Below are 18,151 nucleotides of genomic sequence, written 5' to 3'. Positions count from 1 at the left end.
ATTTCTCCAAGTCATTTATTTGATTTTGCGTGTATTTGTAGTTTTTTGTTTTCAGTATACATTTATATTCTTTAAGTATCTCACAGTATTTTGTGCGCAGTTCCTGATTAAGTGGTTCTCTGTGTTTCTGATTGGATACTTTTTTTTTTTTTGCAGTTCTGATCAAACCATTTGTTTGACTGAGAGCTCTTTGATTTGTTTTTCTTAACAGTCAGATTTGAAATTTGTGCTGCATGAGCAAAGATTTTGTTGAGGTTTTCCACAGCCACCTCGGCTCGCTCTCTATTTTGGGGTAGATGTTTGACAGAAAGGAGTCAAGAAGTGTCTGAATTTCTTGACTGTTGACAGCGTGGAGATATTTTTCGGTGCTGTCCTGAGCCCACCTGAGGGGTGGTCTGAGTTTGTACATTTGGCAGGGTTTTTGCCGATTATCATTATTGTTCTTTTCAGGTATACAGTAATTTGGCTGTGGTCAGAGAGGGGTGTTAATGGCTTGACTGTGAAGGCTCTCAGGAAAGTCAGGTCCAGATCTGTTATGGCATAGTCCACCGTCCTACTGCCTAGAGCTGAGCTTTAGGTGAGCTGACTGAAGGAGTCCCCTCGCAGCCGTCCGTTTACAATGTACAGACCCAGTCTTCGACAGAGCTGCAGTAGGTTCTTCCCATGTACATTTATTATACTGGGGGTAGTAAGAGGGAAAATTAATACTGTGTCCTGTTATAAAGTGATCACCCTGCATGCTGATAAAGTCTGGTTGGTCTCCACTTCTTGCAGATAATTACATGGCCTTGTTTTTGGAAATGGCTGATTTCATTTTCTAGATTTGGGAAGGTTTCTTTGTTGAAATAGGGGGATTCTAATGGAGGAATATATATTGCACAAAGGAATAGATTTTATGATGTTGAGATTAATTGCTTACTAATTTTTAAACACACTCTCTCTCCCCCTCTCTCTCTCTCCCTCTCTCTCTCTCTCTCTCTCTCTCTCTCCTTCTCTCTCTCTCTCTCTCTCTCTCTCTCTCTCTCTCCCTCTCTCTCTCTCTCCTTCTCTCTCTCTCTCTCTATCTCTCCTCTCTCTCTTTCTCTCTCCCTCTCTACCTTTCTCTCTCTCTCTCTCTCTCTATCTCTCCTCTCTCTCTTTCTCTCTCTCTCCCTTTCTCTCTCTCTCTATCTCTCTCCTCTCTCTCTCTCTCTCTCTCTCTCTCTCTCTCTCTCTATCTCTCCCCTCTCTCTCTCTCCCTTTCTCTCTCTCTCTCTCCCTTTCTCTCTCTCTATCTCTCTCCTCTCTCTCTCTCTATCTCTCCTCTCTTTCTCTCTCCCTCTCTACCTTTCTCTCTCTCTCTCTCTCTCTCTCTATCTCTCCTCTCTCTCTTTCTCTCTCTCTCCCTTTCTCTCTCTCTCTGTCTCTCTCTCCTCTCTCTCTATCTCTCCTCTCTCTCTCTCTCTCTCTCTCTCTCCCTTTCTCTCTTTCTCTGTCTCTCTCTCTCTCTCTCTCCCCCTCTCTCTCTCTCCCCCTCTCTCTCTGTCCTTCTCTCTCTCTCTCTCTCTCTCACTCTCTCTCTCTCTCTCTCTCTCTCTCTGTCTCTCTCTCTCTCTCTCTCTCCCTCCCCCCCCCCACATACACAAACCCAGCTCTGCTCCCTGAGAAGAGGAAGGCCAGGCATTCAATTAAGGAGAAAAATTGCTGTGTGTGTGATTTAATGCTTGTCCCATATTTTCTCTGGCCTTTTCGCCCTTGCCTGCTCAGACGCAGCCTCTGCCCAAACATAACAATTCTTTTATACCGTGCTGGACATTCCTTTAACGAGAAACACACATTCCAGGCCTGAAGAGGGAAAAGACTAAAGGACTTAGCTCAGCGAGAAATAACAGTCACCTCATGGCGGACGCATACAAATATCCCGTCCTGTCAGTCCTCTAAACCACACAGCCTGGCCAAAGCTGTACATACAACATAGAGTAACTATAGTGGCAAAAAGTATTTGGACGTGTCTGGATTTGTGCAGGAACAGCTCCATAAAAGCCGGCCTGATTATGATCTAAATCACATTATACAACAGTTAGCTCCGGCCACACAAGCTGATTGGTTTTGTTTTTCACAAACACTGTATCACTCCACTGATACGCTGTTGCTAAGCAATGACTTTGACAGCTGTAGGAGACGCTGTAGGAGACACTGAATATTTTTACTTCTTACTTTGTCACAAACATAAAAAAGACACTTTTAGGATCATATTTGACTGACAGCCGATTTGGTCAGACTCTGAAGATGAGACGACACTAAATTCCCAAACTGTCGTCACCACTGAGCAGCTTTTCAGTCGGCAGCTGTGACAGAAGAACAGCTAAACAACCTGGAATCAGCTAGAAATGAACCCAATACCATTCGCCAAACTAAATGGGCTGTAAGAAGCTTTACAGACTGGCTGGAACAAAACAACATTAGTACTGATCTGGAAAAACTGACCAAACTGAGCTGAACTTGATATTGCGACAGTTTTAAGGCTTCAGAAGGTGAGGCTTACAGCAGACTGTGCAGCGAGTGGGCGGAGCTCATTATTCTGACGTAGCAATTTGGAGGAAAGAACTGAACATTAAAACACCTTAAATGCCACGTTCACGGCCCAGTTTATTAATTTGTTACTGTATTTATTTAACTGTTGTATTAAAGCAGTAGAACACTTGAGGAGTGTGTTATCACCAATAACATCACAGCTGTGAAGAACTACGGTCACCAAATCACAGCCGTGATGTTATTTGGCGATAACACACTCCCTCTCGGGTTCTATTGCTTAAATGAGAATGCTTGTTAAATATACCTTTCTCATCTTATAGATCCATACTGTGATTTAACCAAAGGCTTAGACAAAGTCACAGACTGATACCAATACCGGTATTGAAGCCCACATTATCGTCCGATACCCACCTGATATTTATTTTTTAAAAACCTTATAAGCTTTTTTTTGTTCTAAATTCTATTCTAAATATGACATCCTACTCGATACCCAACATACAGCCAAACAGCAGAAGTCGCCATCTGTACAAAATCTGTACAAAATTACAAAATGTCAAAAAAGAGAATGGGCCCAGTGTCATTTCAACTCATAACCCCTTGATTTTTTCAAAATATTTTTACAACTTGACCACTGAGTGAGACCACCTATTAGCAGACAACAGGGCCCAACCTAACGTAGTAAAATGTATCATGGATATTTTATGTAGTTAAGCAGATTCATGTGCTTTTGTTCATCTGTTTGTATTCATATAGCAATGTGTTCTGTATATTCTAATAATAACAGGTATTTCATGAGATTCAACCTGAAGACCCCAAAATGTTTTGTACCCTAAAAGTGTCCAGTCACTTCAAATTCATTGGCTCTGGCTCTGGCATAAGTTGTCATATTTACACTCACTTTGCTTTTGGCTGACTTGTTCATAAAGGTGATGAAAACAACATTTTTGTTGTTGAGTCCATGAAATCTTGAATCTTGCACATTTTTCAAAATTGTTGAGAAAAAAACGTGTTGTGCCCCATTCTCCCCTCATATAACTCTATATGAATTTTAGGAGAAGTCCATGCAGAAATATGAATAATTTGGGCCCACAAACATCTTCTTAACAAATGTAAATAATGAAATACATCAGAAGATATCTTCACATAATAAGTCAGAACAGTACAGTGGCACATCAGTTATGAGCATAAATTAATATCTCACATCTGTGAAACTGTGCAAGAGGGGGAAAAGCAGCTCAGGCTGCTAAAATGAGGTGGTAACATGCTTGACATTCCAAATAAAACTGTCAAAATCTTCTCCCTCGCCCATTTTATCACCCTCTTCGTACCTCGGCTTACATCAGTTTAATCTTCAAAGGATCCGCCCAAAAAAAGACACAAAGCTCCAGTGGTGGCTGTCAGCTTTAATTATATTTACAGAGGGAAGTGTCTATGAGTGCAGCGTGTCCGCATTTGCATTGTAAATTGAGCCTGAAAACAGGTCCATTAGACAATATCCTTGATTGGTTTGGGGCTTCGGCCAGCAGCGTCGTCTCTGAAGCTGTTTCTGTACATTTCCAGTGCAAGTCTTATGGCGCAGTAGTATGTGTTTTTATGGCCGCTCTCCATCAGCGTGTTGACTGCAGAACCACACTTCATAGTCTTCTCATTAACACTGCCGCCGCCTCATGCGGAGGTGACAAATTGAACACAAGCTGAAGGATTCTCTTGCATGCATTAACATAGTAATCATAAAAATCAGACAGCTGTGAGGGAGCTAACTGCTATCACCAAAAGTATTTGCTCGTCTTCCTTCACACACATATGAACTTGTGTGAAATCCCCTTCTTAATCCACAGGTCCATAAAGACATGGATGAGCGAGTTTGGTGTGGAAGAACTTGCCTGGCCTGCACAGAGTCCTGACCTCAACCCGATAGAACACTTTTGGGATGAATTAGAGTGGAGACTGTGAGCCAGGCCTTCTCATCCAACATCAGTGTCTGGCCTTACAAATGTGCTTCTGGAAGAACGGTCAAAAATTCCCATAAACACACTCCTAACCCTTGTGGAAAGCCTTTCCAGAAGAGTTGAAGCTGTTGAAGCTGTAAAGGGTGGGCTGACATCATATTAAACCCTATGGATTAAGAATGGGATCTCACTCAAGTTCATATGCGTGTGAAGAAAGACGAGTCAATACTTTTGGCGATATGGTGTATGTTTTCATGTGAAACACAAAATGTGCCCAACTCTGCCTTCAAGTCTCCAGTCAGCATCACAGTGCCAGACATGTAACTGACTGAACAGGCACAAAAAGGAGGTGAAAATGAAGCTATTGTTGCGCAGAGTGTGCTGCACCCCTGACAGCCTGCAGCATGTTCGCCTCACCAGTTATCCAACAGGATAAAATACAAAAAGATGTGCAGCATAATGATAAGTAATTACATTAAATGCAGCACAGAATGCCACCTGAGGCTCTACAGCCGATGGTTCATTATGGGAACAGCCATCTGTAGAAGCACAAACAAGCTGTTCAATCTTTTTGAGTCATAAAGTGACATGTGGCAAGTGTACTGGTAACGTCTGAGTCACCAGCAGAGGAAAGCGACAGGAGCGATGAGAACGCTTATGAATTAGTTCACAGCTCTGGACTAGATGTCAAATTTGAAGCATTCCTTCTCAAAAACATTGACTTGCTTACCTTTGTGGAAGTACAGCACTGTGTAAAAATTAGAGACTAACCTTCTTTTGTTTCAAAATGACCCCACAGTACGAGTTATTTGTTTCTCAGCATCAGCAAAATACAGAAAACATGGCACCATGTATCAAGGTCATTCTACAGAAACGTCCATTTCTGTGTCCATAGGGTTTACAGATATATTACACTTTAAAAAACATGTTAGGGTTACAATTTATTTATATTTTAAAATAAAACAACAAGTTATTTCAACAATTCAACAATTACAACAATTCCACTTTCTTGAGCCTCAATTCAGAAATACTGGTTTTTAAATGAATCATATAGAACTCCAAGCACAACAGAAGTCATCCCCACAGCAATGTGTAAAGGCTGAGGCCATATATTGAGCTAAAAACATTTTTCTGCTATTTGTTTTTCCTAATTAGTCCCACAATGGGGAAATTTCACCTCTGCATTTAACCCATCCATGAAGTGAAACACCACATACACACTAGTGAACACACACTAGGGGGCAGTGAGCACACTTGCCCAGAGTAGTGGGCAGCCCTACCCAGAGCATCCAGGGAGCAGTTGGGGGTTAGGTGTCTTGCTCAAGGACACCTCAGTTATGTACAGTCAGCTCTGGGGATCGAACCGACAACCTTCCGATCACAGGGTCATTTCCCCAGCCTCCAGGCCATGACTGCCGTTTATTTTATATTGATTAAATGACATAAAGAAAACAAATAAATATTTTAAAATATACAATGAAAGTCCCACAGGAGTCGTGTCACTGGTGTTACCGTGTAACAAAAAATCTTTTGTTTTGAATTAAAAGTCACTCTGATGACGTCACTTGACCTCCTTTGACTTGTTTTCTGAGGAGCTATGAAGAAAAGCTCATGGTGAGTCCACTATGTCGTTCAGTTCTCAGAGATTTTGTCATTTAGCTCGTTTATATGAAGCTTTTAGCCAAAGTCACTGGTGTGATCGACTTTATTCTGAGGTAACTGAAAAAATAGAACACAAATGGATTTATTTCCATGTTTTAGTGGATTTTCCATGATTGACAGCATGTAGTTTGATGCTCTGTAGCAGTTATTTTGTAACATGCACTGTTCATTAAAAACGTCTCTGGTGTTTCCTTTATTATGAGGATCGGTTACACCAGTGACTCCTATGGAAAGACAGAAAAGTGGACATTTCTGTAGAATGACCCATGTCAATTTTTTCATGTTTTTGCTTTCTCCTGTGAAATGTACATTTTGAAGATACTTCTTGTTAACAAAAAATTACACAGAGCACTCAAGAATTCTGTATAATATCATTTTTTTGTATTTAGTGTTTCCACCCTTTACTTTTATTACAGCTTCCATTCCTTTCAAGAGACTTGAAGAAATCTCTGAAAAAAAATCTGCAGGGATATTTTTTCATACCTCCAAAGTTCAGTCTTAGAAGCTGATTGATGAATTACTGAAGTAGTCAAACACATTCAGTGGTGTTGAGGTCTGGACTCTGGGATGATCCGATTTTTCAGTCCAATTTTCAGCTTCTTTGTTTGATGTGTCCATTTCCTTTTCTCAGTGAGGTTCTTCTTGATCAGCTACACATCCTTTCAGACCCATAGTGCTGAGTGGTCTTTTCACAGTGGAAGGATGGACAGAAACACCTGTGGATGTTTTCAGATCTGAAGCAGCTTGGTTTTCTCCTCTCTCTCAAAGATCAAAGATTTAACCCTCAATTCCCTCACTTTACAATTACATTATATATATTTAAAGACTCATTCAAAGACAGGGTTAATAATAAAGGATAAGAGTTTGAGTATGTCAGTAAAAAGCATGTGCTTGGTGGTCTTGTCTCTTTAAACCTCATCAATTTTTCTGTCATGAGGTTTTGCAGAACTGCAACTACTGTGTAAAAGCAACACTGTGTGGCAGTGGAATGGATTTAGCCCGTCACAAGCCAGGTCTCACCACTTCAGGGAACACAGCTCTATATCATTTCTTCCCATTGTCACACAAGGCAACACACTCCAAAAGGACCCGTGCACACATTATTATTATTATTATTATTTTATTTTATTTATTTTTATAGTTTTTTTAATTTAACAATCAGGTCTGAAAAAATAAATCAGGACCATTTTATGCAAAGAAAAAAATATAGAAATTTTTTAAACTGCTCTCATGATATGTGCAGTAGAGGGTTAAGTGCTGTTTATCTGATGGGGACAGTTTTGGTGGTCTTCCGAGTTTTGCCTGGTGGTTGAGAGCAACATTTTCCACTCAATTGTGGCCATTTGTTTTGGAACTCCAGTTTCTGAATCTCCTGTTTTTTTACTTATGTTTCTCATCATACAGTGGACTGTTTTATATCTAATCCCTGCAGAAAAATGTTTCGAGATGAATGGATAAAAAGGTGGTCTCTAAATATTTAATACAGCACTGAATTGGTTTGTCACAGTAGATGTGGTTAGTCTAGTGTAGTGGGCAACACCTCTGCCTTCTACACTGTAGACTAGGGTTCAATGGCCCGCCTGGGTAACCACCCTACACTATACCAATAAGAGTCCTTGGGCAAGACTCCTAACACCACTTTCACCTACCTATGTAAAATGATCAAACTGTAAGTCTTTCTGGATAAGAGCATCAGCCAATTGCCATGAATGTAAATATGACATGCTTAGGTGTGTAATTAGATCTGATATGCATAAAACGGCAAATTCTGTAAATCTCAGCAACATTGTGTGTCTTTCCGTGCGAGTGCTGTGTCCCTGGATAAAGCCGGGCTGTCTCACATTGTGCTGGAAGCGTGTAGGTGGCTTCGGTTTGTTTTTACGACACTGTGTTCTTTCTCCACGCTGACTCACTTCTGGGCACGGTACCTGCAAGCTGCTGGATCGACCCTGGGGCAGAAAGCGTCAACTTGTTTAAGCGCTCAGACTTCAAAACATATGCTGAGGGGTTTGTTGTCTTTCATTGTTAATTCATCCCCAACGACTGTGTCACTCCAGATTCAATATTTAATATTTATTGCTGATCCAACATAGTTGGCTTCAATTTGCTGCCTTGGTGGACTCAAACGTCTGTGTCAAGATGATGTATTTGCATAATGAAAAGAAAATAGAGACAGCAGGAAATGACAGGACATTCTTCACAAAGTAAGAAAGCACGTGTTTTATGTGGGCAGGAATATGAAGGAGTAGCCATGGGCTGACCATAAATGCCCCCACCAGTGATGCGTCGGTCAATTCCACTGGATGGACATCAATACTAACCATATTAAACAAAACAAAGATTGGTCATATATAACTCATTCATGTTTGATACTATTTGTTAGGTATGTTAGTCGATAAAAAACTGGAACAGTGAAATTTTATAAAGCATCACCAACAACATTTGGTGTCTCCACAATGGTGTGTTAGACTTCAGTGTGTGTTTATGTGGCAACCCTATTTCCAAAAAATTGTGACGCTATGCAAAATGCAAATAAAAACAAAATGCAATGATGTGCAAATCATTTAAACACCATATTTAACTGAAAACACTACAAAGACAACATATCAAATGTTGAAACTGAGAAATTTGACTGTTTTTTGAAAAAAATATGACCATTTTGAATTTGATGCTAACAACGTGTTCCAAAAAGTTGTGACAGAGCAATAAAAGGCTGGTAAACTTGTGCAATGCTAAAAAAAACAGGTAATTGACAGGCAACAGGTCAGTAATATCATATATAATAAAAGAGCATCTTAGAGAGGCAGAGTCTTTCAGAAGTAAAGATGAGGAGGAGTGTACCACTCTGTGAAAGACTGCACCATCAAATAGTGCAACAATTCAAGAAGAACGTTTCTCAACATAAAACAGACAACTTAAAATAGGTAACTTCTGCTTTTCATCGTCTACGGTACATAAAATCATTAAAAGATTCAGAGAATCTGGAGAAATCTCTATGTAAGGGACGAGGTCAAAAACCAGTATTTGCTGGCCGTGATCTTTGGGCCCTCAGGCAGCACTGCATCAAAAACAGATATGATTCTGTAGTGGAAATCACTGCATGGGCTCAGAAACACTTCTGAAAACCACTGTCTCTGAAAACAGTTCATTACTGCATCCACAATTGCAAATTAAAACTCTAAAACACAAAGAAGAAACCAAATATAAACAGGATCCAGAAATGCTGCCACCTTCTCTGGGCCTGAGCTCATTCAAAATGGACTGAGGGGAAGTGGAAAAGTGTCCTGTGGTCCGATGAATCAACATTTGAAATTCTTTTTGGAAATCATGGACACTCTGTCCTCGGGGCTAAAGACCACCCAGCTTGTTATCAGTGCACAGTTCAAAAGTCAGTATTCATGACGGTTTAGGGGGGCATTAGTGCACATCGCATGGGTGACGTGCTCATCTGTAAAAGCGCCATTAATGCTGAATGATATATACGTTTTGGCAACATAAGCTGCCATTCAGATGACGTCTTTTTCAGGGAAGGCCTTGATTATTTCAGCCACATTCTGCATGTATTACAGCAGCATTGCTCCATATTAAAAGAGTCCAGGTGCTAAACTGACCTGCCTGCAGTCCAGACCTGTCACTACTAAAAACATTTGTGGGATTATGAAATGATAAAATACAACAAAGGAACTGTTAAGCAGCTGAAATCCATATAATGGGATTATAATAATGGTAAAAATGTAACTTTCTAAACCACAGCAGCCTCTCCCTCAGTTCCCAAATACTTAAGAGTGCTGTTGAAAAGAAGAGGTAATGAAACACAGCAGTAAACAGGCCCCCATCCCAACTTTTTTTGGAATGTGTTTTGGTATCAAATTCAAAATGCACATATATTTTTCAAAACACAATAAAATGTTTCAACATTTAATGTTGTCTTTGTAATGCTTTAAATATATGGTTTAAATGATTTGCACATCATTGCCTTCTTTTTTATTTACATTTTGCACAGCATCCCAACTTTTTGGAGTTGTACATGAAATCTAAAAATACTGACAAACATGCCATAAGCATGTCATATGTCTTCATGGTAGTTGTTCTGACATGTCGTAATGTTTGATGACATAATGACTGACTATACATGCAACACTCATAAGATATCATTATATTAATCATTATATTTGTTATGACAACCAGTGGTAATAGTAACATGACACTTCTCTTAAATCTGCTACAACAATTCAAAAGAGTATATGACATATTTGTGGCTCAACTGTCAATGTTACATAGCAGAGTTCAAATAGTGTTATCATTAATGTTTATGTACTTTCCCACTACAAAGCACAAATGCCTTAACAGATCACTGGCATCAGATCAGTACTTGCTATTGGCCAAGACCCTGAGTTAGGCTTGGATCTTGTGGTGGTTAATTGAGTTAACACAGTAACAACCCCCAGTGATGGTAAAACGTGCATTTACTGCCAGTTAAAAACAAAAAAAAGTTCATTTATTGATTTATTTCCATGCAAACCATAGCAAAAACATCAGTACTCACACTCTTCAGTGCAACTGAGTTTTAATCATGGTGGATGATGTGATATCCTACATTAATACCACCTTTATTTTAACCAACACAGATGAGATTGTTCTAGAAATGCAGCAGCACTGGTTAAACACTCTGTGCTGCAGGCAAATTACAGTGTACAGTTTGGAACATTCTCACACCAAAGCGACAGGCTTTACAGGGAAAAATGACTTCAGTCTCAGGAAAAACGTGAGTCTCAGCTCTCGTTTATCAGGTGAAATGGGTCGTTTCAATTGGCTTTAGGCAAAATGGTGTTAGAGAAGAAGGGAACGTTAGAAAATGAAAGTATAAAATAGTAAAGCTAAGACTAGAACTATTTATTATAGTTATTTTCCACATGGATACTTGAATGAGAGCACAGACCTGCCCTGAGTTAAAAGAGAAAAGGTAGCATGGGTGAGTTCCTATTTGCAGCCCTACTTATTGGCCTGAAAGAGGCCTGAAAGAGGCCCTGTCTAACAGCAGCGTGAGAAGGGGAAACTCCCCGATTGTGCCCGAGCACCTGTTTTTGGAGCAGGGGGATGAGATCACACATGTGGAACAGAGATCCGGGTTATGTGAGGACATGGGGGGGGGGGGGTGGCGAGAAGCGCAGGCTGTAATGCACAGCAGTTCCACTGCACCTAGCGTGGCCGTCTGCAAGGCACAGGGCGCCGCTAATGATCTTACGATCAGCTAAAGAGCTAGACTCCCAGCTGCGCAGGGAAAACTCGAAGGAGCGGAGCCTTGGGAAACTTTGGTTTACAAGAAATGTGAAGAATGATAAAACGTAGCTGCCCGGAAAACGGAAGATAAATTAACCCATTTAGAAAAGTCGACAACGTAATAAGAGTCCAATCCAGACCTTTGTGTTTCTAGAGAAAAGAAAAGTGTGCATCCAGTTTCACTCCAAAGGGGCCATTTTGCCTCCATCTTCATCAACTGGAGCTGCTTTTTTCTGCGGGACAACAGAGCCCCCTGCTGGACTGACCGCCTTTTCTCACTTTAGGCTTTGGAGCTGTAATGAAGAAGAAGTTGATATTAATGTATAAGCCCTGGATGCAGTTTAATCTAGTACAGAAATATTAATATAGTTGCTTTCTTGACACCCTCACCATTAGGATTCTCCTGCTTGTAAAAAGTCTTCAGCATTTCAATGGCCTCTTCTGCTCGGTGGCCTGAGATGCACTGAAACAGAAAGGAGGAATCTTGACGAACTGTTTACCTGTAATTGATTTGGAACCAGATCCTCTGTCCAAATCTGAATCTTAACTAGTGTAAGGAAAGCTGTTATACTCATTGGCTGTGTTTACATGCAATCCAACTGAATACAGAGTTAAGGCCTCAGCGTACTTCTTGCGATAAGAAATTCTCGAGGGCAGTGCGGAGCCGAAAGCTCCTTCACAAGCTTACTGGTCACTCACATACTTTCGTGTTGCCGGTCATGGATGCTCCACGTGACTCGATGACATTTCATGCAAATTTTCATGACTGCTGGAAAACGATTTTCTCACCGTTCTAACAATGTCCAGAATGCTGCCACCATTTAAGGTGGAACATGAAAATTCGAACAACAAGCTGGTGGATAGACAGGAAACTGTGGCTTGACTGCCATGCAGTTTGTGAAACCCTGAAAAACTCGCTGTACTTGTAGATTTATTATTAATGCTATTGTAATAATTTTAGATGTGGCACTGCAGAATCTACACAATATCGTGAATTGCAACAATGCCACTCCGAGATGAAAAAAATCTGGCCATTAATTATTTCTTCTTCAAATTTCTCCATTTTTAACATTTGAACACAGCAGATATTCTGATTTACAGGTGAGTAATATGACAAAAACATATCACAATATTTACAGAAAAAGTGTCATAATATATGTATGATGACACATTCATGATTTTCATTCAGTATTGCACATACTGTACTGCACCAAGTCCAATTAAGCTTTTTAACTCCTTGGGACCACCACTTGGTCATGTTCTTCATAACGTTCATATTTCATAAGCTACATTCAGAAGCTGAGGCTGTAACTCTTCTTTCCAATCAAATAGATGGTGATGTCATTTTAAACCCTTATAATAAAAGAAGCTGAACTCAGTTTGTTTTTCTACTGAAAGTCGACCCGTTTTTCCCCAAATCTGGGCTATAAACTATAAACAGACGGCGTCTCTTCAGTGATCTGCTCTGTAAACATTACTTTTATAAAATAACACAAAGAGCGTCTGAGATTTTTGGCTTTCAGCAGTAAATTGTAAGCGTATAGTGACATGAGTAGATCATAAAACGCATGTTCTGTTCATTTGAGGGGAAAAAAAAATATTTTTTCACAGTTACTGAATAATTTGCCTCATGATTTGGTCACGTAAATTCAGATGGACAAACCAAAACATAGCCTGGAGAATCAGAAGTTAAACATCTGTACAACAACATCAATATCTGATTTTAAAAATTTAATGGCCAAAATGAATGCATTTTTAGGTGACACCATTGATTGTGCACCAAAATTGTAATCATACAGAGGAATAGATTTCAAAACTTTATTTTTGTTATTTAAAAAAATATCAGAGGAAACTGGTGGGTTTCTATGTCAGTTGAGTAACATAGGCTGTCAATAGGCTGCTATTGCTGGTCTGTATATCATCGCTGTCCAATGAAAAACAAGCATCTCCAAAATAGCAACTTTACAGGAGAGGTCAAAAACACTCTTACCTTTAAACGTAAGTTAGCATAAAGAGATTTTATTCTAAGTGATTTTCGAGCATTTCTATTGGTCCATTCATCATGACATTTTCACACAAGGTAAAAGCAGCAGATGTGTTGAAATTAAGTAGAACAATAAAAAATGACCAAAATGGAAATACACGGTTTTGTTTGGACAGTATTGATACACTATATTGCCAAAAGTATTCGCTCATCTTCCTTCACACACATATGAACTTGAGTGACTTCCCATTCTTAATCCATCCATCCATCCATTTTCTAAGCCGCTTCTCCGTCAGGGTCGTGGGATTCTTAATCCATAGGGTTTAATATGATGTCGGCCCACCCTTTGCACTATAACAGCTTCAACTCTTCTGGGAAGGCTTTCCACAAGGGTTAAGAGTGTGTTTATGGGAATTTTTGACCGTTCTTCCAGAAGCACATTCGTGAGTTCAGACACTGATATTGGACTAGAAGGCCTGGCTCACAGTCTCCACTCTGATTCATCCCAAAGCTGTTCTATAGGGTTGAGGTCAGGACTCTGTGCAGGCCAGTCAAGTTCTTCCACACCAAACTTGCTCATCAATGTCTTTATGGACCTGCTTTGTGCACTGGTGTGCAGTCATGTTGGAACAGGAAGGGGCCGTCCCCAAACTGTTCCCAAAATGTTGGGAGCATGAAATTGTCCAAAATCTCTTGGTGCTGAAGCATTAAGAGTTCCTTTCACTGGAACTAAGGGGCCGAGCCCAACTCCTGAAAAACAAGCCTACACCTGTCGTTCCCAATCACTTCCACTTTGTTATAATCCCACTGACAGTTGATTGTGGAATATTTAGTAGTGAGGAAATTTCACGACTGGACTTGTTGCACAGGTGGTGTCCGATCACGGTACCACACTGGAATTCACTGAGCTCCTGAGAGCGACCCATTCTTTCACTAATGTTTGTAGAAGCAGTCTGCAGGCCTAGGGGCTTGGTTTTATGCACCTGGGGCCACGAAAGTGACTGGAACAACTGAATTCAATTATTTGGATGGGTGAGTGAATACTTTTGGAAATATAGTGTATGTTCTCTGTCAGTCCATGATCCAATGTAACAACTATCCAAACAGTGATATCAGTATTTGAAGACAGTACTTTGGTAGCCATTCATAGCATATAATACAGATTTTATTTATATAGGAATTTGTTACCTTGAAAGATGCTCCAGTGTGGGGTAGATCATCTGATGAAATGTCCAACACTGAACCACAGCCTCCGAAACGGTCATTCTTACACCCATACACGACTAAAGGTATGTCTGGGTCAGCGTCAAGGAGCAAAGTTTAGGCTTCCATGTTCAGTTTCCATGTCAATTGCACTTAATTTCCGAAGATTTATACCAGCAACAGTATCAGCTATTGTTATTGTTACAGTGTAAATATATACATTCACCAGCCACTTTATTAGGTACACTGCAATTGCTTGTTAACACAAATAGCTAATCAGCCAATCACATGGGCGCAACTCAATGCATTTAGGCATGTAGAGGTGGTCAAGAAAACTTGCTGAAGTGCAGACCGAGCATCAGAATGGGGGAAAAAAGGTGATTTAAGTCACTTTGAACGTGGCGTGGTTGTTGGCATCAGACGGGCTGGTCTGAGTATTTCAGAAACTGCTGATCTACTGGGATTTTCATGCCCAACCATCTCTAGGGTTTACAGAGAATGGTCCGAAAAAGAGAAAATATCCAGTGAGCGGCAGTTGTGTGGACGTAAATGCCTTGTTGATGTGAGAGGTCAGAGGAGAATGGGCAGACTGGTTCAAGATGATAGAAAGGCAACAGCAACTCAAATAACCAACCAAAATCTCTGAGGAATGTTTCCAGCACCTTGTTGAAAGTGTGACATGAAGAATTAAGGCAGTTCTGAAGGCAAAAGGGGGTCCAACCTTTTACTAGCAAGGTGTACCTAATAAAGTGGCCAGTCAGTGAGTGTATAATTCCTTACAGGTTTTTAGGGAGCAAGTTTGGTTTTCCACGAAGAAACTTCTGGATGGTTGTTTACAGAGCCATTTTTGTAAATGTGTGAGTGTAAAGAAAGTTTGAACCACCACATAATGTAAAAGGTCCTATGAAGCAGCTTTTGGTAAAAAAAAAAGGGGGGTGAAGAACCTTTACATTGTGTGAAGTGTCTTTAAAACATTTTAAACACGTTTATAAAACTGCTTTTTCTATGATTTCACTCAAAGAAAGGTCATTATACAGAAACGTCCACTTTTCTGTCTCTCCATAGGAGTCACTGGTGTTACTGATCCTCATTGGTGTTACACATAATAAAGGAAACACCACAGACATTTTTAATGAACAATGCATTTTACAAAACAACTGCTACAGAGCATCAAACCACACGCTGTCAATCATGGAACATCCACTAAAACATGGAATTTAATCCATTTGTATTTCTATGTTTTTTACAGTTACCTCAGAATAAAGTCAGTCACACCAGTGACATCAGCTAAAAGCTTCAGATGAAATCATGAGCTGAATGAGAAAATCTTTGACAACTGAAAGACTCAGTGGACTCACCATGTGTTTTTCTTTATAGATCCTGAGAAAACAGGTCAAAGGAGGTCGTCATCGGTGTGATTTATTTCAGGCGGTAACACCTGTGACATGACTCCTTTCATTACATATTTTATAATATTTGTTTTCTTTATATCATTTCATCAATATGTTTCATAGTCATGTATAGATTATTGCAGAAAAACTTAGTATTTACTTCAAAATATGGCCTCAGCCTTTACACATGACTGTGGGATGACTTCTGTGGTGCTTGGAGTTCTATATGATTGATTTAAAAACCAGTATTGCTGAATTGAGGCTCAAGAAATTCTAATTGTTGAAATAACAGTTTTATTTTAAAATATAAATAAATTGTAACACTAACATGTTTTTTCAAGTGTAATATATCTGTAAACGCTAGGGACACAGAAATGGACGTTTCTGTAGAATGACAGAACAGAAATACCATAAACTAAACATCTGTAAACAATAACACTGTTTTGAGTCATCTTCTAAAACAGAAACTGAACACGTTTGTAGAGGAAATCCAAAACCAACATCAAGGATACGTAGCAGCCGTAAAGCAGCTGCACACATGATACACGGTTCCACTGTCACATAAAGAACAGTCAGCTTACAGACTTCCTTTGGGTCGAGCTGTTTGAGGCGGCTCCACTCCAACACCTGGTCCAGTGCCACCATCTCTGCATGACGTGTGGCCTATAAATAAAAGTAGAAAATAAATGATTCTCTTCAACAGAATTCTGTGAATGACCTGCTTCTCGGGGGTCCTGACCACTGAAGAACAGGGTAAAAGGGGGTAACAAAGTATCAGAGAAACAGATGGACTACAGTCTGTAACTGTAGAACTACAAAGTGCACCTATACAGTAAGTGGAGCTGATAAAACGGACACTGAGCGTAAAAACAAGGAGGTGGTCAGAATGTTATGCTGATCAGTGTACAGTAAAAGAATGCCAGAGACATGTTAATATAGTTTGCTATAGTGGTGGTTTTATTTTGTTTAATTTTTTCTAAAATGACACTAAAGTAAAACCACTGCGCACACACCGGTCAGGCGTAACATTCTGACCACCTCCTTGTTTTTACCCTTATTGTCCATTTTATCAGCTCCACTTACTGTATAGGTGCACTTTGTAGTTCTACAGTTACAGACTGTAGTCCATCTGTTTCTCTGATACTTTGTTACCCACTTTTACCCTGTTCTTCAGTGGTCAGGACCCCCATGGACCCTCACAGAGCAGGTACTATTTGGGTGGTGGATCACTCTCAGCACTGCAGTGACACTGACATGGTGGTGGTGTGTTAGTGTGTGTTGCGCTTGTCTGAGTGGATCGGACTCCTCATTGTTGCTGCTGGACTGAGAATAGTCCACCAACAAAAAATATCCAGCCAACAGCGTCCTGTGACCACTGATGAAGGACTAGAGGATGACCAACACAAACTGTGCAGCAGCAGATGAGCTATCATCTCTGACTTTACATCTACAAGGTGGACTGACAAGGTAGGAGTGTCTAATAGAGTGGACAGTGAGCGGACACAGTGTTTAAAACTACCCATGGCGGTCCTGACCACTGAAGAACGTGGAAGAAAGGGGATAACAAAGCATCAGGGAAACAGATCAATTGAAACAGATGAACAATATAATAATAACAGAACTGTTGGCCGCATGATCTGTTTTACTTACATTCCTCGATTCATTCACCTCATTTCGTCCTTTTCCTAAAATCTCGTCGTTATACACCATGAGACATCCAACAGGTACCTCGCCGTTTTCTAGAGCGTCTCTGGCCTGATAAACACATTTAATCAGTCATTTTAATAAAGTTATTGGGGGGCAACAGAACTACAGCCACAGTTCAGTTACCATATCAAACGCTTTGGCCATCCAGCTCTGAACGTCACTGTCCGGCGGCTGTAAAAACCCAGCAGCTCCACCAGCCTGACCTCGCATCTCCAAACAGCTCTTTCAGCTCCTTATATTCGCCCACATTACGCTTTCACGCTTAGTCGGGGGAACGTAATAGAGGAGGGACCAGTAAGACCAGCGAGAGAAACCAGCACAATCGATCAATCGACTCCGACGCGCCTTTCTTCACCGCCTGCCTGCCTGCTACGCGCTGTTGCCATGTTGGGAGAAGACCCCCCTCTGTGCTGTAACTGTTGTAGCTCAGAGGGCCTCAAATAAACCACATGACTTATAAG

The 18,151-nt window shown here is 40.4% G+C and overlaps 1 protein-coding gene across 1 annotated transcript; it reads right to left on the bottom strand.

Annotated features, from left to right (window-relative positions):
- Positions 1–10,601: 10,601 nt before the first annotated feature.
- adat2 (adenosine deaminase tRNA specific 2) lies at positions 10,602–17,984 on the bottom strand. The gene is given in 7 exon segments (XM_017701001.2): positions 10,602–11,675; positions 11,677–11,698; positions 11,796–11,868; positions 14,578–14,684; positions 16,496–16,646; positions 17,634–17,738; positions 17,814–17,984. Coding segments are annotated over 7 exon segments (636 nt in total). The 5' UTR covers positions 17,901–17,984; the 3' UTR covers positions 10,602–11,584.
- Positions 17,985–18,151: the final 167 nt, after the last annotated feature.

This window comes from Pygocentrus nattereri, chromosome 4, assembly GCF_015220715.1.
Source record: "Pygocentrus nattereri isolate fPygNat1 chromosome 4, fPygNat1.pri, whole genome shotgun sequence".
Taxonomy (NCBI): Eukaryota; Metazoa; Chordata; class Actinopteri; order Characiformes; family Serrasalmidae; genus Pygocentrus; species Pygocentrus nattereri.
Note: the sequence above shows the minus strand (reverse complement) of the source record. Positions and strands in the feature narration are given on the sequence as shown.